The 24,645-nt window shown below is 56.2% G+C and overlaps 1 protein-coding gene across 1 annotated transcript; it reads right to left on the reverse strand.

The window, feature by feature from the left end:
- Window positions 1-743: 743 nt before the first annotated feature.
- On the reverse strand, window positions 744-23,047 carry LOC101555275 (TRPM8 channel-associated factor 2). The gene is given in 10 exon segments (XM_055141764.1): window positions 744-1,045; window positions 1,047-1,268; window positions 2,332-2,439; window positions 2,441-2,670; window positions 6,676-6,915; window positions 7,435-7,648; window positions 8,833-8,930; window positions 9,516-10,522; window positions 18,613-19,249; window positions 22,883-23,047. Coding segments are annotated over 9 exon segments (2,778 nt in total). The 5' UTR covers window positions 19,239-19,249; window positions 22,883-23,047; the 3' UTR covers window positions 744-1,012.
- Window positions 23,048-24,645: the final 1,598 nt, after the last annotated feature.

Genomic DNA, 24,645 nt, shown 5'->3' on the forward strand with positions numbered 1-24,645 from the left:
GGAGGCAGGAGGGACAGCAGGTCTCTACGGCATCCGTGTGCTTCGAGCATCATCGTCAGAAAACAGGAGGCGAGAGCCTGGAGGGCTTCAAGAAGCCAAGGCAAAAAATTCACTGCGGGGAGCCAGAGTGATAATCTAGCGGGGCGGGCGCTGGCCTTGCGTGCGGCAGACCTGGGTTCGATCCCTGGCTTCCCATAGTGTCCCCTGAGCACTGCCAGGAGTGATTCCTGACTGCAGAGCCAGGAGTAACCCCTGAGCACTGCTGAATGTGCTCTCCACTACCCCTACAAAAGAAAGAAAAGCATCACTGTGGAGGAGGAGGAGGAGGAGGAGGAGGAGGGGGAGGAGGGGGAGGAGGGGGAAGAGGAGGAGGAGGAGGAGGGGGAAGAGGAGGAGGAGGAGGAGAGGAGGAAGGAGGAGGAGGAAGGGGGAAGAGGAGGAGGAGGAGGAAGAGGAGGAGGAGGAGGAGGAAGGAGGAGGAGGAAGGGGAAGAGGAGGAGGAGGAGGAAGAGGAGAGGAAGAGGAGGAGGAGGAGGAAGAGGAGGAGGAGGAGGAGGAGCAGGAGGAGGAGGAAGAGGAGGAGGAAGAGGAGGAGGAGGAGCAGGGAGGAGGAGGAAGAGGAGGAGGAGGAGGAGGAAGAGGAGGAGGAGGAGGAAGAGGAGGAGGAGGAGGAAGAGGAGGGAGGAGGAGGAGGAAGAGGAGGAGGAGGAGGAGGAAGAGGAGGAGGAGGAGCAGGAGGAGGAGGAAGAGGAGGAGGAGGAAGAGGAGGAGGAGGAGGAGGAGGAGGAGGAGGAGGAGGAGGAGGAGGAGGAGGGAGCGAGTGTCTTGCTGAGGGCTGGAGCAAGAAGAAGCACCAAGGCGCATCTTCCTGTGTGGCTGGTTGTGTTTGTCTCTGGCCTCAGCTGCCACCCCAAGACAGGTCAGGGTGCAGGGGCCCGGCTCAAGAACTGAAGGCCACGGAGGCGGGGCTGCTGCCTGGCCACTGCGCGCTCCACCACGTCCCGCCCGGCCTTCACTCCTCAGCATGGACGTACGTCCTCATGGGGGTGGTCCTGCCACGGAGGCAGACAGGCCAGGCGCTCGGCCACGTCCGGCTGCACGGGCCAGCCCCACGCCTCAAAGAAAGGGACCAGGTTCCTCTGCACTTTCTCAGAGAACTTCTGCACCCACAGGTTCATCCGGCCGGCGTTGGTGCTGGGCAGGCCCGAGAGAGTCTGGTACTCCGCGAAGAGCTGGGTGAACGGCTCCCACCCAAAGGCCTCCTGGAGCTGGGGGACAAACAGGAAAGTGAGGAGGGGAAGGCAGAAGTTGTTGCAGTGGCCACAGGGCGCATGCGCACGTGTGTGTGTGTGTGTGTGTGCGTGTGCGTGAGTGCACGCAGGTGTGTGTCTAGGTGGTGTTCACTTCACTTCGTCTCATTCCTTCCTTCCTTCCTTCCTTCCTTCCTTCCTTCCTTCCTTCCTTCCTTCCTTCCTTCCTTCCTTCCTTCCTTCCTTCCTCCCTCCTCTCTTTCTTCTTCCCTCCCTCTTCCCTTCCTTCTTCCCTCCCTCCTTCCTTCCTTCTTCCTTCCTTTTCCTTCCTTCTCTTTCTTCTTTCTTTCTTTCTTTCTTTCTTTCTTTCTTTCTTTCTTTCTTTCTTTCTTTCTTTCTTTCTTTCTTTCTTTCTTTCTTCTCTCCTCTCTCTCTCTCTCTCTCTCTCTCTCTCTCTCTCTCTCTCTCTCTCTCTCTTTCTCTCTTTCCCATTTTTTGGGTCACGCCTGGCAATGCTCAGGAGTAACTCCTAGCTCTGTACTCAAGAATTACCCTTGACGGAGCCTGGGGCACCATATCGGATGCCGGCTGTCGAACCCGGGTCCACTTCATACAAGGCAAGCGCCCTCCTGCTGTACTATCACTCCGGCCCCCATCGTTTCTTTTCTTGGGGTGTGGGGAGGCGCTTGCCCATGCCTGCTGGGACTTGAGCGCTACTCGCGGGGTGGTGCTGGGGGGGGGGGGCGTGTGGTGGCAGCAACCGACCCCGGGGGCCTCGCACATACGAGGTAAGCGCCGACCCCCTTGGCAGGGCTGACTCAGCGCTTCCCCTCCCGCCCTATCACAGCCCCGGGTCCTCCCCCACCCCCCAGCATCCCTCCGGTAACTCTCCTCATTCCCTCTGTGCGACATCAGAAAACCAGGGCAGCAAACGGGACGGGCGCCCCTTTCCACATCTTAGAGTCCAGGGAGACGGGGTGGGGGGTTTAGGCAGGCAGGGCCCCCGTGAAGGGGCTCCTGGCCCCTGGGGTCTACCGCGTAGCGGGTCGCCCCCTCCCCCCTGCGCGAGGCTGCGCAGTACCTGCAGGTAGGTTTCCAGGGCGGTCCACACGCTCCAGTCCTTGAGCGGCGCGCCCTTGCCCAGGTGCTCCCTGATCCTCTTGTCTCGTTCCGCAGCGCTCAGGGCGGGGGTGGGCCCGGGCCCGGGGGATGCCCAGCACCGTCTCGTGCACGTAGACGGACCAGAGGTTGCAGGTGGCCTCCGTGGTGTGCGGGGGGAACTCCCAGCCGTGCTGCTGCTGGTTGTGCCCCAGCTCGTGGATGGGCCCCCAGAGGCCCCGGCTGCGGATGCCCTCGGAGCTCAGCAGCTCCTCCACCGACTCCACGTGGCACATGATGGGGTACCCGGAGTGCATCCAGCCTGCGGGCGCAGCGGGAGAGATGGCCGTGAGCCCAAACCCCCGCTCCCGGCTCCCTCTCCGAGGACCCCACAATCCCGGAATCGCCAAGGGGAGGAGAAACCATGGTTCCCCCACTGGGGGGGTGCCGAGTCCATTGCCAGGGAACGGAGCCCCGACCACTGTGCCCCCCCCCTGTACCCCCCGGCGCTGTCCACCGAGCCCAGCGATCCTCCCTGTGTCACAGGCCACTCGCTCTGTGGGATTCCTGTGTGTGCGGGTCTGTCCAGGGCTGGGACCCGACCCCCCTCCAGGCTAGAGGAGCTTCTTGCCTTCTCCCACGACTGTTGTCCTGATTTACAGTTTCAGAGGGAGAATGAACCTCATCCTTTTCTTTTTTTTTGGGGGGGGGTCATACCCGGTGATGCTCAGGGGTTACTCCTGGCTCTGTACTCAGGAATTACTCCTGGCGGTGCGCTTGGGTTGGGGTGGGGGGCACTGGAGCGATAGTACAGCGGGTAGGGCGTTTGCTTTGCATTCGACTGACCCGGGTTCAAGTCCTCTGTCCTTCTCCAAGATCCTGGCAAGCTACCAAGAGTATCCTACCCGCATGGCAGAGCCTGGCAAGCTACCCGAGTATTCAATATGCCAAACACAGTAACAAGTCTCACAATGGAGACATTACTGGTGCGCGCTCGAGCAAATCAATGAACAACGGGATGACAGTGCTACAGTGACAGTGGTGCTCAGGGGACCATATGGGATGCTGGGAATCAAATCCAGGTTGGCCAAATGTGAGGCAAATACCCTACCTGCTGTGCTATCACTCCAGCCCCAAACCTTGTCCTTTCTTAAGCATAAGGAAACAGGTTTTGGGTTTTGTTTTTTTTTCTTTTTGGGTCACACCCAGTGATGCACAGGGGTTACTCCTGGCTCTGCACTCAGGAATTACTCCTGGCGGTGCTCAGGGGACCATATGGGATGCTGGGAATCGAACCCGGGTTGGCTGCATGCAAGGCAAACGCCCTACCCACTGTGCTATCGCTCCAGCCCCAGGAAACAGGTTTAGGGACGGCGACACAATACAGCGCTTGCTTTATAGGTGGCCGCTCTGGGTTCAATCCCTGGCATCCCGTGTGGTCCCCTGAGCCACACCAGGAGTGATCCCTGAGTGCAGAACCAGGAGGAAACCCCGAGCACCAGAGGGTGTGGCCCAAAAGCCAGAAAGAAAAACAACAACCACCAAGCAAATAGGCCTGGAGGAATTTTCCAGAATCCTTACTCCTCTCCGGATGTTCTCTCTCCCAAAACACTCACAGAAACCTCTTTCCTCCCCTGCCGCTGGCGACTGTGATGTGTGCTAGGAAAAAAGAGTTCACTGAGAAATCTTAAGAAAATATTAAGGCTCCATGATTAACAAATTCACAGTGAGTTTCAGGCACACAGTGTCCAGCACCAGGCCGGTGACAGGGTTCCTGGGTTCCCTCCCAGCCCCCAACCTGCCTCTGTGACAGGCACATGTTGAAGTCTGGTCATTGTCATTTGCATCTCATGCTTGCAGAAGTGTCGGGTTTGTGGTTCAGACTTAAACATATGCAATTCCTCTACCCTCCTCATATGCCCCTTGCCCTCCGCCGTTATACCCTGTTAATCTCTTCTTACACCCCCCTTCTTATTTTTTTTTTTTTGCAAGATCAAGGAGGTTTATTTACACTGGCTGGCTGGACCCTGGACCATAGTTTGGCAAAGTACCAGAAGCTATTGGTCCCCATCAGGGAATTTAAGAGCACCTGTATAAAGCATCTGCAGGGCACGTGACTTCTTATCTAGCATGAGAGAGACACTGCAGCAAAGACATTGGAGTTGCAATATGGCATCAAGTACAGCAATGACAGGGATTACATCATGGCATCAAGTATAGCAAGGACATCATAAGATAAGGAGTTGCAGTCATGGCATCCTAAGATAAGGGCCTTCACACTGAGGGAAGTTAAGCAAAGTTGCTGAAAGCATGTACAAGCAAGTTACAAATAAAACATCACATTGCCTCTTTTTTCTAATGCGTATTGAGTCCTTGATAACAAACCGGGGCTATAATAAGTGTGCATATGGATTTAACAACAGAAATCACTAATTAAAAAACTTAATAACCCAATTTAAAATAGAGCAAACAACCAAAAAGTTAAGGAACAAAAGAACTAAAGGCCCCACAAACTCAGTCAGCAGGGTAGTAAGTAACAACAAAAAAAGCAAGTAAAGAGATCTGAGAGATAGTTCCAGAGGTTGGGGTGTTTGCCTTGTACACGACCAACCCAGGTTCGATCTTGAGCATCCCATATGGTGCCCCAAGCACCACCAGGAGTAACTCCTGAGTGCAGAGCCAGGAGTAATCCCTGAGCATCACTGACACCCCCCTCCTTTCCGTCATTCTCATTTCTACACTCCAGGGTCAAGGGTAGCACTGTAGCACTGTTGTCCTGCTGTTCATCGATTTGCTCGAGTGGGCACCGTAACGTCTCCATTGTGGACTTGTTGTTACTGCTTTTGGCATGTCAAATATGCCACGGGGAGCTTGCCAGGCTCTGCCGTACGGGCAGGATACTCTCGGTAGCTTGCCGGGCTCTCCTGAGAGGGACGGAGGAATCAAACCAGAGTGCAAGGCAAACGCCCTGCCCTCTGTGCTATCTCTCCAGTCCAGGTCAAGGGTAATCAGAGGTAATTTCTGCCCCAGCCAACCCTAATATTTTGCATTCTATCCCCCTGATAATCCACATACCACAGATAAGCGAGATCTCCTGGAAGGAAATATTTCCCTTTCAGCCTCTCCTGGAAGCAATTCTCATTGCCTCTGAGAGCTCCTAAGACCAATTTTCCTTTTCTTTGCTCTTCGTAAAAATGATTTGATAATTAATTAAAGAACTGTGACTAACAGTGAGGGGTAGGTGAGCTTTCGGCATATATTTCAACACCGATCCCACCATCAGTGGCAACTCCTTCCACCAGTGTTCCCTTACTCCTACCCCTCCCCCACTCCCTCCTGCCCCCCCCTCCCCCCCGCACACCCACCACCGTGACAAGCGTTTTACAAAGTTCGTGGCTGCAGCTGGCTCTCCTGGTTTCCGTGTGGTGGAGTCTGTGCTCTGGCTGTGTGACTCTCCACTCTCACCTCACCAGGTCACCGCAGCCCTGCCCCGTTCCCCCCGCTACTTCCCTTTCTCATCTTCTTTCTCCCACCTTGATTTCCTCGGTCCTTCCCTGAGCTCTGGGGTCAAGGGTGGTCTAGGCATCCCCCCTTTACATTCCGTTTCCTCATCCGGATTGGTGAGAGCCTCCTGTGTTAGCTCAGGCCACTGTTTCTCAGATTTCCCTGCTGGTCTCTCCCCATGGGCTCGCCCGACTCACCTCACCGCGCAGACGGGAACACGCTGTCATCCCCCTCGGGGCTGTGTCTCTCTGCTGCCTCCTCCTCCCCCACCACCTGGCTTGACTGCCACCTTGACGACCCCACACTGTGGACCTTGGGGCTGGAGCGATAGCACAGCGGGAACAGCATTTGCCTTGCCCGCGATTGACCTGGGCTCGAATCCCAGCATCCCATAGGGTCCCCTGAGCACCGCCAGGAGTAATTCCTGAGTGCAGAGCCAGGAGTAACCCCTGTGCATCACCGGGTGTGACCCAAAATCCACACCGTGGACCTTAAGAGGCAAAGCCCCCAGCCCCCGGAGCATGTGTCTCTCTGCTGCCTCCTCCCCCACCACCTGGCTTGACTGCCACCTTGACGACCCCACACTGTGGACCTTGGGGCTGGAGCGATAGCACAGCGGGTAGGGCATTTGCCTTGCACGCGGCCGACCCAGGTTCAATTCCCAGCATCCCATAGGGTCCCCTGAGCACCGCCAGGAGTAATTCCTGAGCGCAGAGCCAGGAGTAACCCCTGTGCATTGCCGGGCGGGCGTGACCCAAAATCCACACCGTGGACCTTAAGAGGCAAAGCCCCCACCCCCCGGAGCATTCCCCGAGGCACGTACCCGCCGAGATCTGCACGTCGGCCACGATCCTCTCGGGGCGCTGGAAAGGGAAGGGCTGGGCGGCCAGCCTGGCGATCGCCAGCATCATCTCGTCCCACAGGCGCAGCAGGGGCTCGGGGTCCTCCAGGGTCCGGAGGTCCGCGGTGGGCACCGTCAGGATGATGTTGTCCGTGGCCAGCTCCCCCCAGGGGGCCGGGCTCTGCTGGACACTGTGCCTCCACTCCGCCAGGGACGTCTGACCTGGGGACAGTGGCCAGAGCCGCCGGTCCAGGGGCCGACAGAGCCTCGACTGAGCGAGCGCCCGCCCTGAGTCATGCCCCGAAGGGCACGGCCCCTGCACGCCAGCACCAAGAGCACTGCAGCCCTGAGCGCCCAACCCACGCTGCCTGGCAGACTGCGCCTGGTGGGCAGCCAGTTGTGCACCCCGAGACCACCCCAGGGAGGCCCCCCTGAAAGGGAACGGAAAGATGGAGGAGGTCACCCCACACCCCCAACTCCCCGGTGGCTGAAAACGCTGGGGGGGTCCCGGGGGGAGCAAACACAGAATGAACAGCTGACACAGGGCCAGCATGGACAAGGGTCTCAGGTCTTCCCTCTTTGGTCCTCACTGTGCACTGGACACAGGATGCAGGATGCAGGGAGAGGACACTGGACATGGGGCACGGGGCACAGGGCCTCCCGCCTCCTGGGGGTCCCACCCACCACCCTCCCCGCCCCCTCCGGCCGCAGTTCACCCAGCCCCTCAGTCCCCAAACTCACCCAGCCTGTAGTAGGGAGCAGGCACGGAGCCGGTGACGGTGAGGGACACGGGCCCCAGCTGGCAGCCCTTGGGCACGATGACATAGACCAGACCCCCCCAGAGGCAGGAGACGGACTCCGTGGCCTGGTCCACGCAGCACTGGTGAGTGACCACCGGGGCCCGGGCCAGCTGGCGGGCATTGCTCAGGTCATCCGTGTGGCAGCCGATCAGCACCTGTGGGCGAGGCCCCGGGGTCGCCCTTTGTGTGGGAGAACAGGGCCCTGTGGGGCGCGGGGGGGCTGGGGGGGGGTGGAGGCTGAGACTAAGTCCGGGCTCGCCCGGAGAGTAGAGAGCAAGGCCCTCAGAGCCCTGAGCGGGGCCAGGCTGGGATGGACCACAGGGGATGCCCGGAGGAGGGAGTGGGTCCGAGCCGAGGGGAGAGGATGCCTCCCCGTGTGCTTGGGGGGTCCCCAGGCTAGCTGGCTGGGGCCCTGCATTCTGAGGGAAGATGCTAGGGAGCAGGAAAGAGGCCCCCGTGGGCAGGAAGTGACTCCCGAGGACGAGGGAGGAAGAAACTGAGATCTGAGTGCGGGTCTGATTTGGGGGGTGGCAGGAGGAGATGGGGCTGCAGGGCCCTGGGGGCAGGCCTGGGTGTGCCCCGGGGCGCCCCAACTCCCTTCTGGGAACATCCCTGCCCCCTACCCCAAAGGCTTGGGACTGAGCAGCTCTTAGGAGCCCTGAGCCCTGGGGACTCCCTGAGACGCAGCTGCTTCCTCGGAGGCCGTCCCCCCTTTTGTTCAGACGCCGTGATGGGGGTCGCTGTTTCCAGGCCTACCCGGTTCCCACTGCCAGTCCCTGACGGTCACTGTTTGAAGCTGAACGGTTGTTGTTTGGGTCGCAGGGCTTATGTGTACAGATATATCGCCTCTACCCACAGAGGGACCGTGACCCCTGACCTCTGCCTGTGGCTTCCTCTTCTCCTTCCCGTTCCTCCCTCTTTCCTTGGCATCTGTTTTTATTTGGGGGGGGAGGGAATCACACCCAGTGATGCTCAGGGGTTACTCCTGGCTCTGCACTCAGGAATTACTCCTAGCGATGCTTGGGGGACCATATGGGATGCTGGGAATCGAACCCGGGTCAGCCGCATGCAAGGCAAACGCCCTCCCCGCTGTGCTATCGCTCCAGCCCCTCCTCAGCATCTTTGTTTCTGGGTTCGGCCCCTTTGCTCCCTCCCACTCCCCAGACATGCCCCTGGGCTCTCCACGGAGCACTGAGAACGGCCAGAGTTTGACCTCATCACTTCACAGAAGACCCTCCAGGACCCCATCCCGGGGGTGCTTCGGGCCGTTCTGTGCTGCTGGGGCCCAGCAGAGTGGCCCTGCGCCTGGACGGTGCAGAGCACGGGGCTGGGGCCTCACCTTCAGCCCGGCAGAGCTGGCGGCGTCCGGCAGGGAGAACTCTGCGTTCCTTCCGTTCAGCAGGTAACGGCCGGTGCTCATCCAGCGGTCCCCGGGGCCTGACAGTCAGCATGGGAGGCTCAGTCGTCCCCCCCCACCCGCCACCTCCCCCAAGCACATCTGCTCCCGACCCCCTTCCCTGTACACTCAGGCTGGCCACCCAAGCTGACCCTCCACCCCAACTTCCTTCTGTGCTTAGTTTTGGAGCCACATCTTGGGACTCAGTTTCGTTTTTTGGGTTTTTTTTTTTTCTTTTGGGGTCACACCCAGTGATGCTCAGAGGTTACTCCTGGCTCTTGCACTCAGGAATTACTCCTAGCAGTGCGTGGGGGACCATAGGGGATGCTGGGAATTGAACCCGGGTCGACTGCATGCAAAGCAACGCCCTCCCCGCTACGCTATTGCTTCAGCCCCAGTATTCAGGCTAACTCTGGGTTCGGCACTCCTGATGGGCTGGGGGTGGACCCTAGGTTAGCTGCTGGGTATTGCACCCAGGTGGTCCGTGTGCAAGGCAAGAGAGGGTCCTTCCCGCCACACCCTCTCTCCGGCCCCCACCCCGACTGCCTGGGGCCTGGGGACACCCCACCCGGGGGGGTGGGCCCGTCAAGCCCCCGCACTCCCTGGCCCTTCTCCGCGCTGCACACCTGGGTTGCAGGCGTCCACCTGCAGGGTGATGCTCTGCTCCGCGGGGTCCGCGCAGGCGCAGCCGCCCAGCCCCGGGGCCAGCTGGGTGCAGTCGGTGCCCGATCGCGCCAGCTCGGTGGCCAGGCTGAGCATGGCAGCCTCCAGGGAGCCGGCGGCCACCGGGTTCTTCTTGCTGACCGCCGGGAGGCCGGCCAGACGCAGCATCTGGCGCAGCAGGCGGTGCACGGAGGCGTAGGCGGGGACGCCGCGCGCGGGGATGCTCAGGAAGGCGGCCGCGTCGCTGCCCAGAGTGGCCAGCCACGTCTGGTCCGGCCACGTCTGGTCCACGCCGCCGCCGCCGCCGCGCCCCTGCTTCAGCTGCTGCAGGAAGGCCGCCAGGGCCGGGCGGACGTGGTAGCCGAGCATCTCGGGGGTGGCCACGGGGAAGCGGCCGGGCTCCAGGGTCCGAGCCGTGATGCCGAGGCCCAAGGCGTTGAGGAGGCGGTTTCCCGGGAAGCCGGCCAGGGCGGGGCGGCCGGGGTGCTGCGAGGCCCACCACCAGGCCTGGCCCCCGGTCAGCAGGCCGCCGCCCTCGGCCACGAACTCGCGCAGGGGCCCCGCCTCCGCGTCGCTGTAGGCCCCGCAGCAGTACACCTGCAGCTGGCCGGCCAGCCGGGGCTCGGGGCCGCACTGCAGGCCGCCGCCGGCCAGCAGGGCACACAGGCCCTTCAGGCTCGGGTGCACCCCCACCCGGCCCGCCCGGCCCCCCGCCAGCCAGCGCACGGCGTTGAGCAGGAAGGGCCCCATCTTCGGCGCGGACAGGAGGCCCTCGTGGGCAGCCAGGACCACCCGGCCCTTGCCGTAGCGCGCCCCCGCCAGGAAGCAGCCCCGCGAGGGGTCCATGCCCAGGGGGAAGGCCAGCGCGCCGTGCACCAGCAGCCTGGAGGGCAGCCCCCCAGTCTTGATGTCCAGCTCGGAGACCCCTTCCAGGAGCTGTTGCTGGTCCTGCCTCGGGTCCTCCCCACACCTGCAAGGGACACAGGAGGATAAAAGGGGTCACAGTCAGCAGAGAGCCGAGGGTCTCAGGCCTGAGGTCTGAAAACGCGCAGGGCCTTCCCGGCCCATGCATGGCCTTCCTGTCCTCAGCGTGAGGCGGAACGGTGGCGATGCCACTGCCCACGGCACCTTCTGCTAATTACGGGGGGGCTCTGTGTGGACCCCAGGAGGCCTAGGATGGATTTAGAGGAAAAAAAAAAACAAAAAACCTAAGAGTGAGCAGGCTGCTTTGACACACCTCAAAACCCACATTTCTTCTAAGGCTCGGTCTGGGAATTCCCCTCAGACCGGAATGCCCAAGGCTCTGATTTGATCAGTGTCATTTCTCCATCCATCAAGCGTGATGGGGCCCGCCCTGAGCGGTGCCAGGGTCAGGTGGTGCCAGGGTCAAACGTGGGGCCTCATACACGCCAAAGAGGTGCTTACTTCCTTCGGCTCTAGCTCTGGCCCAACCTCTATGTCTGTTTCCATCATAAAGCACAGCACTGGTGCAAATGGTATAGCCTCCAGCTCCGAGAGTCTTCATGGTGCTCATACTAAATTCCCCAATTTAAGACTAAATTTACTGGGGCCGGAGCAATAGCACAGCGGGTAGGGCATTTGCCTTGAACGTGGCCAACCCGGGTTCGATCCCCGGCATCCCATATGGTCCCACAAGCACTGCCAGAAGTAATTCCTGAGTGCAAAGCCAGGAGTAACCTCTGAGCATTTCTGGGTGTGACCCAAAAAGCAAAAAAAAAAAAAAAAAAGACTAAATTGACTGGGGCTGGAGTGACTGCACAGCGGGTAGGGCATTTGCCTTGCACGTGGCCAACCCGGGTTCAATTCCCAGCATCCCATATGGTCCCCTGAGCACCGCCAGGAGTAATTCCTGAGTGCAAAGCCAGGAGTAACCCCTGAGTATTGCTGGGTGTGACTCAGAAAGAAAAAAAAAAAGACTAAATTTGCTGATGAGTCCAAGAGAGTGTAACTATTTGAAGGTTACATGGTTCCCACACTAGCCGGGAGCCAGTAACCAACTCATTCCATAGGCGCCTTCCTTCCCTCCTCCTCTCGTTCTTAGGTCACCTCAGCTGTCCTCAGACCCTAAGGACTCATTTTTCACTAGATGCTGTCTGTTCCCTGGCTTGGTTCCTTTGTATAGGAATCCCGCTCGGAGAGAGCGGGATGGGCTGGTTTATTTCCCCTTCTTCTGACTCACTTCACTCAGTTTGATTCCATCTAATTCCATCCACGCTGCAGTGAGATGTTATGTTTTTCCATAGCTGAGTAATATCTCACGACATAAATATGCACCCCACAATGGCCCAGTCATGTGCTGTTGGGACACTTGGGTCGTTGCCAGGTCCCACCTATTGGAACACTGCATGGAACACAGGAGCTCGCAGATCTTGTTGGAGGAATCAGTGCAAAATGCAGCGTACGTGTATCTTCTCCTTTTTAGGGGGATGTCTTTTGGCTTCAACATGGTTTCTTTAGAAGATTGTGCTGTTATCACCCCTACCAGCCAACGGCCAATAACCCACAAACTTAAAGTAACTTGGGCCTTCTGATGTTATCTCTTTGGTTATTTGCTCCTCTTCCGAAAGAGGAAGGGTCAGCCTTTCACAGCTGTGAGGACTCAGGTTCAGAGTCTCGAAGGCTGCACTCCCACATCTACGTGGAAGGAGATAATAATCTGAGGTTAATGCTCTCTGTGGGCCTTTCTAAATTGTGGTCAAAGGGCCACAGTTGGATCTTGCACCCCAGTTACTGCAACGCTTCCGTGGGATCACAAACACAGGTGTGCTTCTCCCTGGGGATAAGACATCCCTTGAGGCCCTTCTGTTGATTTTTAGAGGTGGCCTCTCCCCTAGCCGGATGGGGCAGTTCCCTACAGGAACTGCAGGGCCTTCCGCAGCAATCTGAAAGAATAGAACCTGCTTGGTGGGTCCAGAACTTTGGACCAAGACAGGCTGACAGGAAAACTTTGAACCCAAGCTGAGTGAAGGGACAGCGTTGAGGGCGTTGGCTGCATGTCAGCGCATTTTTTTTGTTTGTTTTTTTGGGTCACACCTGGCGATGCACAGGGGTTATTCCTGGCTCTGCACTCAGGAATAACTCCTGGCAGTGCTCGGGGAACCATATGGGATGCTGGGAATTGAACCCGGGTTGGCTGCGTGCAAGGCAAACACCCTACCCGCTGTGCTATATTGCTCCAGCCCCATCAGCGCATTCTTGGAGCTGAGAGCTGACAATGCTGGTCAACGCCAGCTCGGTTTAGGCAGGAGAGGTCTGAGACCAGCCCCTCTGCGAGTCTCTTCACGAAGCTGTCTGTAGGCGATTCATCACAATACTAGGTCACCCTTTGCCTTGGGATGGGTCTGGATGTTTTCTACTCAGTTCTATACTTTGGGTGTTTCAACCAGTGTTATTCAACCACCGGTGCTGTCCACAGAAATCCCTTGTCAATGCATGAAAAGTCATTGCCTTGGAACACGTGATACCCACACGTGTCCACATAGCAGTATGATCATGTGTTGATAAATATTCTTATTACAGAGAATGGTCTGGGGTGATCGTACAGCAGGCAGGGGGCTGGCCTTGCACACAGCCGACCCGGTTTTGATAACCAGCATCCATGAGCCCCACCAAGAGTGATCCCTGAGCACAGAGCCTGGAGAAAGGCCTGAGCATAGCCAGGCGTGGCACCAAAACAAAACTAAAACCAAAAAAAAACCAAAAAACAAAAAACAACCAAACAGGTTTTTCTGCTCTAATAGTTCGGAAGCAGTTCTGCAGGTATAAGGTTGAAAGGCACAGATCTAGACAGTGACGAGAGTGAGCATGGGGGGAAGTGGTCCCAGGCCAAGGTCACGGGTGTTTTCCCTGGGGAGTCACTGGGGAGATTCCAGTGAGGGACGATGGCGGTGGAAGGAGAGTCCTTATTTCCAGGGGTCCCTGCAGAAGACCCCTCTAGGAGGCTGTTTTGAGTTGAAACTGAATAAGGGGAATAAACTGGTTTTTCAAGTCCTGAGGAAAAACTCAAGGCTTCTTATTTTTCCAAGTACTTTATAGTTCACTTACATAGGCACTGTTTTCATAAACTCAGTACCATTCAGAATAGAGTTTTCTGTCTCTATTTTTGCCTATTAGATCATAAATATTTTTGTATTTCCTGTAAGTACTTGTTGAATATGTGATTTTTAATGGCTGCAAAACTGTTCTTCAATCTATAACTGTATAATACAACCTAATCATTGAAGCTATGTCTCCTTTATAAATATGTAGTTTCTTCCCAGTATATCACTTACTAGTGAAAATCCGATTAAAATGCCTCCTGCTAAGTATTTGCCCTCGAGCCCATTTTTCCCAATTCCTCTTGTCTGAGCCTCTTCTGGAAGAAGATGCCACAGTGGCTGGGGAGATGGGCAAGGAGGATGGACGGGGTAAACCCAGCCAGAGAGTACCCTTCAGAGACTAACTGTCCTTGAGTCACTTTCCAGGAACTTACTCTAAAAGAGGTGAATTAAACCCATCTTCACCAAGACACTGTTTCCACTCCCCCTGTGAGTTGGCAATTCCATTACTAGAAAGGTGGTACCAACATGCACTTGGGTATTCACTGCAGTATATATGCAACAGAGCACTGAAAAATTTCAAACTATTAGAAATGTACAGTCAGTAAAAATCTGTCAGACTGTCACGACTGCCATCCCGTTGCTCATCGATTTGTTTGAGCGGGCACCAGTAACGTCTCTCATTGTGAGACTTATTGTTACTGTTTTTGGCATATTGAATACGCCATGGGTAGCTTGTCAGGCTCTGCCGTGCGGGCGTGATACTCTCAGTAGCTTACCAGGCTCTCCGAGAGGGGCGGAGGAATTGAACACGGGTCGGCTGTGTGAAAGGTGAAGGCCCTATCACTGTGCTATCGCTCCAGCCCAATAAAGATCTAACTTAATAAATTATACTGCATCTATATGCTGAAATTTAATAGCAATATAATATATAATTTATATTATAACAGTATAATTATATAATTATAATTATATAGTTATAATATAATATATTATTATCACTATATCACTTGTTCATTGATTTTTTCTTTACCTTTTCAATGTGATATTATTATTAGCCAAGAAATAATATCACATTGAAAAGGGGAAGAAAAAAATCATATAGTATGTCACGGCCCTATGCAAAAAGCAAACTGATATATGTATGTCTTTCTATGTAAATGAACAATGGAATAAAAAAAATTTCTGAACAGAGAAAGGAAGAAAATTTATAAAGCAGACAAAAACTACACAAACTTCTTAAGATTTTTGTTTTGGATCCACATAATCATTTTATATAATTATGAAGTGAAATTAATTCATAAAAGCAATTCCACAAAGCGAAAGTGCAACGTCCAAATGAACATTGTGTTAGTGGTAGTGCCACAAAGATAAGAATTATTCTCATAGGGTAATTTGACTTAAGATATCAAACTAATTTGACTTAAGATATCAAACAAAATACGTCACAAGGATAAAGAGAACTAAAGTCATCATCTTTGATTGCACTGAGTGTAACCAGTTCCTTGTATTTTACAACCATTTTGTGTGCATTATGAGTGAAAGCAAATGAGTCACTAGCTGTGCACTTTACAACTGGGACTTTTCATCCCGGGAAGAAAGTAGGCGCTGATGGATGAGCACTGAAAGGAAGCCCAAGCTTGGAGCCCTGCATCTGTCTGAAGAATCAGCAGGACTCGGGAGCCAGAGAGATAGTAAAGGGGCTGGGCATGAGCCTGGCATGTGGCCTACCCAGGTTTGACCCCTGGCTCCATATACGGTCCCCTGAGGATCCCGAGGAGTGATTCCTGAGCACAGAGCTAGGAGTAAACCCTGGGCACCATGGGGTGTGGTCCCTAAGCCAAATAAATAACAAACTCAGAGAAAACCACAACAAAACGAGTTTTTTTAAAAACTAAATCCACACTGATTTTGGATACTCCTAAGGCCTAGAAACAATACCGAACCTACTCATGCTCTAAACTGGTACCAGGAGACGGTGGTTTCCAAACGTCATTTCCCACTAGAAGAGCCCAGGGCTCCTTGCAGAAACGGCTGATGCACAGCAGCTTCTTGCAGAAATGCCTCCAGACTGTGAACTAAGCCATGGCCCCATGCTGCCCCAGGAGGGGAAAGGTTTTCTCTCTCGGTTTCCTTTCTGACCGGAAGGCCCACTAAACAGGTACGAGCCTGCAGCAACGGGACGCTCGGGAGATCTCGGGATGGGGGGCTGGTACCGGTGCCGCTCTCTGCACAGATGTGATCTGGGTGGCCGCACACTTGCGGCCTCCCCGTTGCTGAACGGCCATGATCCCAGAGGCCAACTACTCTCAGCACCGGCAGCTTCTTGCAGAAATGCCTCCAGACTGTGAACTAAGCTTGCAATGATGCAATTTTTGGCAGAAATTTCCCTGGACTTAGCTTCTAAAATATAGAAATAATATAAATATAAAAATACAGAAATCCAAAACCGCGTGGCCTCATATCTCTTCATTCTCAGCAATTATCAAATGCTGTCTTTTCAGCAGGTTCAGATTTTGGGGGGGGGGAATCCAAATAATAATAGTGAGTTTTATGTGAAATACTGAATGTAATCAAAGTAAAGAAAGTAAAGTGAAAATTATCAGCTACACAGGCAGCGGGGGTGGGTGGGAGGTATACTGGGGTTCTTGGTGGTGGGACAGGGGCAGTGGTGAAGGGATGGGTGTTTGAGCATTGTATCACTGAGACTTAAGCCTGAAATCTTTGTAACATTTCACATGGTTTATATTTTATATAAAAAATAAAAAATAATAATAAAAAAATGGCTGGTCTGGGGTCACAGACCAGTGAGACGGACCTTGTTACACTAAAAAGCCTGGAAATCTGTGGGGCTGGCTCCAAAGGTTCTACAGTCACCCTGCAGGGGCTCTCAGGGACAGGCAAGGCCCATCTTAGCACTGACAGAGACACTGAATGAAATACTTTCTTTAATGAGCATAATGCTTCCTTTAAAAAAATGTTCATGAGTATCTCTGAGTTTGTCATGTGACTGAAAAAAATCCTGATATACCAGTGACCTGGGGGGAAAATACAACTCAGTATTTTGGAAACTAGGTAAAAACTAAGAGGAAGAAATCCAGCTTGGCCTTCTCGAAGTCACCTAAGCCTACAGCTGATGAAGGGGAATTGGGTCTGTAGAAGTTATTTGAGCTTCTGAATAGAAGAAACACTAGAATTTCAAAGCTACTGTTTCCCAGTTGTCAATGAATCAATGAACCTAGGGCTACGTAGTGTTCATGAAAGATTGCTAGACAGACAGGGATGTGGAAGTAAGTCACTGTAAAGCACTCAACAAATATGTATTTTATATATACATACATATATATAAAACCACGGAAATGAATGATGAAATTAAGGCGTTATTAATTTTCTTAGGTGTGACAATGGTGCTTGGGTCCTACTTGCACGAGAGTCCCTATCTTCAGAAGGAAAAAGAGCTACCATTTTGCCAGGCACCACCCATTCTCAGATAACCTCCTCCTGCTCCCTACTCCATCCCTATTACTCCAACCAATCGCACCCGAGACACTCTGGAAGGCACCACACAGACATCAGCGGTGGCCCCTTTGCTCAGGGCCCTGGCTAGGCTGGGGTGCCTGTTTTACATGTCCATCGCTCTGGTTTCTTGTTTCAGTTCCTTCCGGCTTCTTAAAGGTCAGAGAGGCCTTCCACGCGGGTGGACATCTCTACCCTCCCTTTCCTGGGATGCTGTGTGGCTGCGTCTACACTGCTGGGTCTGTGGTTGTGTCTACACTGCTGGATTCCCTCGTCCCTGGCTGCTGGTGGATTCAGACAGTGGAAGAATACAGACAGCAGGAAACAAAGACGCTGAGATGGCATCTGTCGCTCTGTCCATGTCTCTGGCCCCACTGTGTCTTCTCTGAGACTTCGGCAGAAACTTTCCACGGGAGCGGTCAGGGCCCTGCTGGACCAGCCTCAGAGGCCACGAGCTTCACCCACGCCACCACCAAGGCCACCTTGGTGTACCTCCCTCCCACAGTCTGCAGCTCGGAGCTGGGGTACCTCCCTCTCTCCTGGGGGGTGTTCCAGTGCCAGGGTTCTCCTTGCAGGTTTTTTTGTTTGTTTTTTGGGTCATACCTGACGATGCTCAGAGGTTCCTCTTGGCTCTGCACTCAGGAATTACTCCTGGCGGTGCTCAGGGGACCACATGGGATGCCCGGGATTGAACCCACATTGGCCGCATGCAAGGCCAGCGTTCTACGTGCTGGACTAGCTCTCCAGCCCCCCATGTTAAACCCCTGGTGTCTGAAACGCCAGCATTTCACCTGCATGCCTCCCCTCAATGCTCAGCCTCCCCTGAACTCCCCCAGTGAGAGTCCTGTCCTGGCCCCACACCCCCCAGCCGCTGTTCCTGTTTAGCTGGCCTGACTTTTCCTTGCTAGAACAGGAAACCATTTGTTTCCTTGATTGCCTAAATAAATCTCTCCTGGAACACAAGCGTGGGCACAGCAGGCCTTGGCCACGTGGAGTCTGGCCTGTGGAACATGGCACACAAACATTCCTGTTTGCCTAAGAGGGCTGGACACCCTCTCTCCGTGTCACCAGCAGGAGACATGAGCGCAGGCTGGTGAGCGAGCACGGGTCTTAGCCTGATTGGTGCTTGGGGCCTGCGGGCCCGCGGGGAGGATGCAGTGCCTCCTGGGCCCCGGGGAACCCCAACCGGCCTGGGTTTGATGCGAGGTGGGTCTGAATACCAGGCGGGAGAACTGCAGTTTGGACCGGAGAGACAGCACCGGGGCCCCTGCCTTGCACACAGTTGACCCAGCTTTGATCCCTGCCATGACAGAGGGTGCCCTGAGCACCAGCAGGAGTGAATCCTGAGCACGGAGCCAGGAGGGAGCCCTGAGCACGGCGGCGAGGGGTAGCTTATAAAGCAAAACAAAGAAAAGAAGCGCCAAGCGTGGCCGGTCGCTAAGGAGAGGCACCGCCCGCCCTCCGCTGAGCAGACCATATCACCCACCTGACATGCAGCGGGATCTTGGGGATCTTCTTGGAGACCTTGAGCCGGCCCGTGTCCCCGTAGGTGTCGGTGAAGTACACTCCAGCCACGCAGGTCACCTGGTTCCCCGGGAACGCGGACAGCACCTTGTGGGCCCCGTGCTGGCTGGCCCAGTGCCAGGCCTGGCCCCCGATGAGCAAGCCCCCTCCTCGCTTAACGAACTGCACCAGCTTCTCGCTCAGGCCGTCGCTGTAGGCATCCATGCAGTAAACCCCCAGGGCCGCTCCCGGGTCCGCCTCCAGCTGAGCCTGGGTGCCGGCACCCTGAAGGATGCTGACGAGCGCCTCCAGGGACGGGTGCACCCCCACGGGAGCGCCGGGCGTGGGACGGAGCCAGTCCACGGCGTTGCGGAGGAAAGGGGCCAGGCTGGAGGCCAACAGGTAGCCCTCGTGGGCCACCACCACCAGGCGGCCGCGGCCGTACGAGGAGGCCGCGATGAGCACCTGGCCCTTGTCATTCACCATCACCGGGAAGGCCGCCTCGCCGGTCAGCAGCAGCTCGCACGGGACGGGGTCTTCGGGGACATCCCAGTGGGTTACGCCGTGCATGAGAGCCTCGAAAGCAGCGGCAGGAGTTGTCGTCGCCATGGCTGCGGCAGCTGCAGGGGGGCAGGGAAGCGACTCAGCGTGCACGAAGAACGAACGAACGCAACGCGCCGAGCACCGGGCGAGCGCCTAGTGCGCAAGGAACACGCCAGGCCACGCCCCCTTCCACATGCGATGTGCGATTCATAACTTGTATGGGCTGTTAACTACAAAAACATGGGGCTGGAGCGATAGCACAGCGGGTAGGGCGTTTGCCTTGCACGCGGCCAACCCGGGTTCAATTCCCAGCATCCCATATGGTCCCCTGAGCACCGCCAGGGGGGAATCCTGAGTGCAGAGCCAGGAGTAACCCCTGAGCATCACTGGGTGTGACCCAAACAGCAAAAACAAACAAACAAAAAAGAAACGATAAAACCATAAGATGACTCCCCTGACTTCAGGGGATTCCTCCTCCCCCTTTTCCTGCTGTGAATGACTTTGCCTGACCTCCCTGGACAGAACTGTGATCATAGCCCCTTATCTTATGATGTTCTTGCTGCCCAGGAATCCCGGTGTCATTGCTACCCAAATCGAAGTGTATCCCCAATATTACTAAGGCGTAATACTGAGCATGAATCCGAAGGGGGAGTTTGCAGAAATGCCCCGTACAGGGGTTTGGGAGACCACCGCTCACGGCTGATGCTCTCAGACCCCCTTGCTGTCTCAGGAGAATAAAGCCTCCATGTTCTCCTGCCAAAGACTTTGAAAAGGTGTGCTGGATGGAGCAAGCTTCCGGTATAGCACACAAACCTAAACTCTCAGGAAGGGAAGGACCCTCTGTAAGTAGGCCAACGGACGGGCATGTGATATGGTTCATGCTTGCAGGGATGGAAATCAAGTCAGGACGGGCTATGGAAAAAAAAACCAGCCTTAGGTGGGCGACACCTGAGGGAGATCCTCTTTGAGGAAGGGACACGGCAGCTACCACCTGCTCAAGCTGAGACCTGCAAGTCTCCAGGAGGAAGGGTCAGGCGCAGGGCCAGGCTCAGGGGCCTGGACACAGATGCTGAGCACAGAGTAAGCCCTGCCAAGTGTGTAATCCAAAACCAAGATAAAATAATTAAAACAAACAAACAAACAAAACAGATCTCATGTCCTTCTCTCCCTCGAGGGAGCATAACGTGAGGCTCGTCATAACCATGCGTCTGGACTCCTGGCCAGGCTGTTTCACTCGGGGCACCCCAGAGGGGGGAGGGTGAGAGTTCTCCCTGCCCCAAGGCATCCAGCCCTGGCAGTTAAAGACCTCCAGATCTCAACCACCGCCATGCTCAAGGCCACTCTCCACACACTTGGTCCGAGTTTCACCCATGAGCGAACCTATTTACTGGACCACGTGGCCGCAGTTGTGGCTGCACAACACTTCAAAAGACACAGCCTACTCATAGTCCAAGAGTACTACACCACATCTGATGGGGTTCAAAGTAGTAGGCAACCAATTTTAGAGGGAAATATATATATATACATATATATATTTACAGATATATATACCTGTATATGTATACATATGAGAGCACACAAGGCTCAACCCTTAACAATATGTTAGTGATCTCTTATAGAAGGTCTTAACGGCCCCTGTTGAAATAGCACAGTCTTCACACTCTTTCCTCTAAGGAAATTTTTTTTGTAGCATTTTCAGCGCTTTTTCATAACAATACAAAATATATTATTTCGGTTCTGCTTTGGGACAGGGATTGGGCTTCAGGATGGACACATCCGAAATATGGTGGTGGGAAGGTGTCATAGTGGTGGGATTGGTGTTTGTGAATATTAAATGTAATCAAATATTGTGAATTACCTTATAAATTAACACAAACACACACACACACACACACTAAAATATCCTTTCCCCACTTCTTCCTTAGTAACTGTTCCTGGGAACTCGCCTTCAGGAGCAGGCTGATCCAGGAGGGGGGTTAAGGGGGGGGGAGGGTGGGGCAGGAGCCCTGGAACTCGCCAGCAGGGTCCAGCCACCCCCTGGCTGCTGGGGTCTCACTCCTGGATACAAGAGGCGAGGCTGGCCTCTCAGACCGACTGCCCGACTGTCCATGCAGCGTCTGCAGCCGCTGAATCTGCCCTCTGTTTCCCAGGGGTGTGCCTGGCCAGGGCGCTGCCACTCCGCCCGGGCGTGTCCTGAGCTTAACTATTCTGTGTGTCCAACGCTGACCTCTCTGCCCTGGGTGAACCCCTGGGTGCAGGCACGGTGGCCCTCTGCAGAAACAGAACACTGACTTAGGTGCTGGCTCTGGGGGCTCGAAGGATACCTCCTAAGACCGCCCGTGGGTGGGTGGGCTCTGGCTCAGCTGGGGGGCCTGCTGTGCCCTTTCCTGCTTCCCTAAAGGACAAAGTGGTACAGGACGGTCGACCTGGGCACCCCCTGCACCCCTCTCCCCAGGCCTGGACTCTGAGTGAGCCCCTGTATGCTGGGTGCTCTCCCCCCTCCACCGGGCACCCCCATGATGCCCGGGGAGGGGGTCAGGGTTAAGTCCAGCAAGGGGGTGAACTCCAGCCACCGAGGGTGGCCAACAGCCCCCTCTTGCGTGCCTCGCCTTCCCCAGGCCTCACTCTGGGGGTGCAGGTGGGGGCTCCCTGCCCCCCTAAATCACCTGCACTTCAGGCTCATCAAGGACAGAGACCTCTGTCCTCTCAGCGGTCTGCTCCCTTCAGTCTCCGGAAACCCACCCACTGCCATAGCCCACCAAACACCACTGGGGGTAAGGACCCCCTTACACGGGTAAGGACCCAGTCTGGCTTTAAACCCGGGGTCTGGCCTCACCCACAAACTAGAAAGTAGAGCACGCAGTCTGCGCCTGAGGTTCCCAGACTTCCAGCTGGCCGCCGTGTCCCTCCGTCCCTGCGCTGTCTGGACTTCCTGCACAATGCCCCCATTCCTCCCCACCACTTTTGGGGGGGTCTGGGGCGACAGAGCTGGCGGCAATATAGGGTGCAGGTTGGCAGCATGCCAGGCACGCGCCCCGCCAGCTGTACTATCTCTCTCAGGGCCCTTTTGAAACTTTTTATTGCGGCGACCCATATGGTCCCCACTGTCCCCAAGCCCCAGCCGGCCAGGTGTGACTCTTGCGCACAGAGTAAGCCCTGAGCACTGCCGGGTGTGTCGTCCCAAACCAAATTCAAATAAAGTGCACTTTTTAAAAACAAGAAATCCCCTCTTCCAGCATCTGCCTTAGTAACTGTTGCCGGGAAACCGTTCGGGAGCGGGCTGACGCCGGGAGAGGGGAAGCGCAGGGTGAGCCGCGCTCAGGGCTTTGGGCTTCTCGCTCCAGGTCGCGCTGACCACCCCTGCGGCCAGGGAACGCCGCGGGCACTCGAACCTCCCCAGCGTTACCGGAAAAACCACTCGCAGCCCCGACGCGCCTCACAGGGCGCCTCCCGGCTCCTCCGCTCGGACCTGGCGGACCCGCGGGCGCGCGCACCTGGGAACCGGGTCCGAGGAGCCAGCGCGCTCCAGGGGCTGGGGAAAGTCGCACGGAAGGAAACGGAGAAAAGCCGGGGAAACGCACAGACGGGACCCGAAGGGAAACGCAGAGCCGGGACCCCGGGACTGGCCCGCGGTGTCCCGGGACGCAGCTGCGCGCAGGTGCGCGGGGTCCCCCCCTGCCCCCCGGGCGCGCTCGGGGGCAAACACTCACGCTCCGGTTCGGGGTGCGCCGGGCCGGTTCCGGGAGCCGCGGCTGCTGCCGGGTGCTCCCCCCGGGCCGCTGGGCGGGGCGGGGCGGGCCTGCGCGCGGCTCCTCCCCGGGCAGCGAGGCGCGTCCGGTCCCTGCGGTCCCTCCCCTCCCCGCCGGCCCTGCGGGGCCTTGCATCCCTGCTTTCCTGTCGTCTCTGCGGGCCCTCCCGTCCCTGCCGCCCCTGCTGCCCTCCCCTCCCTGGCCCTACCCTCCCCGATGGCCCTGCCCCTAGGTGGCCACTGGGATCGGGGTGTCCGCACGCTCCGAGGGTCCCCGGGGAGACGGGGCCCGGGCGCTGCGACGCCGCGGGCAGGAGCGAGCTCGGCGTCCCCCGGAGACCAGGGGTGCGGCCCCCGGTTCCAGCCCCGGGGAGCCCAGTGCGCGGCGACCCGCCGGGGCCCGCGCGCGCCCGGTCTCCGGGACGGTCCAGCCCGCCCGGTCACCGCCGCCCGCGCGCCTGCAGCCCCGGCTGCCCCTCCCCACCCCCGCCCCGGCGAGGGCCGGCCCGGCACAAGGCTCCAGGGGAGAAGGATGAGGGTTCCTAAGGGTTACAACTGCCTCTCTCTCTCTCTCTCTCTCTCTCTCTCTCTCTCTCTCTCTCGCTCTCTCTCTCTCTCCTCTCTTTCTCTCCTCTCTCTTTCTCTCCCCTCTCTCCTCTCTCTCTCCCTGTCTCTCTCACTCCTGTCTCTCCTCTCTCCCCCCTCTCTCTCTGTCTCTCTCTCCTCTCTTCTCTCTCCTCTCTCTTCTCTTTCTTTTCTCTCTCCTCTCTGTCTCTCCCACTCCTCTCTCTCTTTCTTTCTCTCCTCTCCTCTCTCCTCTCTGTCTCACTCCTCTCTCTTCTCTCTCTCCTCTGTCTCTCTCTCACTCTTCTCTCTTTCTCTCTCTCCTCTCCTCTCTCTCTCTCTCCTCTCCTCTCTTCTCTCTCTCCTCTCTCTGTCTCTCTCACTCCTCTTTATCTCCTCTCCTCTCCTCTCTCTCTCTCTCTCTCTCTGTCTCTCTCTCTCTCTCCCTTCCTTCTTCAGCCAGGTTCCGAGGGGCTTTGACTAAAGTGCTCAGAACTAAAGATTTTCATCTGCAGTCAGGAGGAAGAGCTTTAAGAAGTGGCATGCAGGGAGTACCAGCTTCCTTCCTCAATGTCCCTCCCCACTGAGTCTTCATTGTCCTTGCTTAGTTCTAAAACTCCAGTTTCACTTAGGTGAGGCACCGCCTACAAGACTCAGGAGAAAAGGTCATTACCGAATGTCACAGTCACTGGGCATGGACTTAAACCAAGAACACTAATCCATATTTTTGCACTGCAGTGGCTGCAGTTGGCATTGCAATAACTGTCTCTTTCTGAGTTGTATCTACTAAATATTCGTCAAGAGCAAGATAATTGGTGGCCCAGCAGGTGCATAGCCAAGTGGAACTGTTATTGTTCTGTGTGGGACACCTTCTATGTTCTCAAATAAAGTCTCTGCAATACTCTAGTTTCTCATTAAGTTCAATGCAGGCTCTGCTGCATAGATCTGCTTCCCGGTGATTGGCTGGTTTTTTTTTGGGGGGGGGGTCACACCCGGTGATGCACAGGGCTTACTCCTGGCTCATGCACTTAGGAATTACTCCTGGCCATGCTCAGAGGACCATATGGGATGCTGGGAATCGAACCCGGGTTGGCTGCGTGCAAGGCAAATGCCCTACCCGCTGTGCTATGGCTCCAGCCATTTGTCTGGGTTTTAATAATC

The sequence above is a fragment of the Sorex araneus genome, chromosome 1 (genome assembly GCF_027595985.1).
Source record: "Sorex araneus isolate mSorAra2 chromosome 1, mSorAra2.pri, whole genome shotgun sequence".
Taxonomy (NCBI): Eukaryota; Metazoa; Chordata; class Mammalia; order Eulipotyphla; family Soricidae; genus Sorex; species Sorex araneus.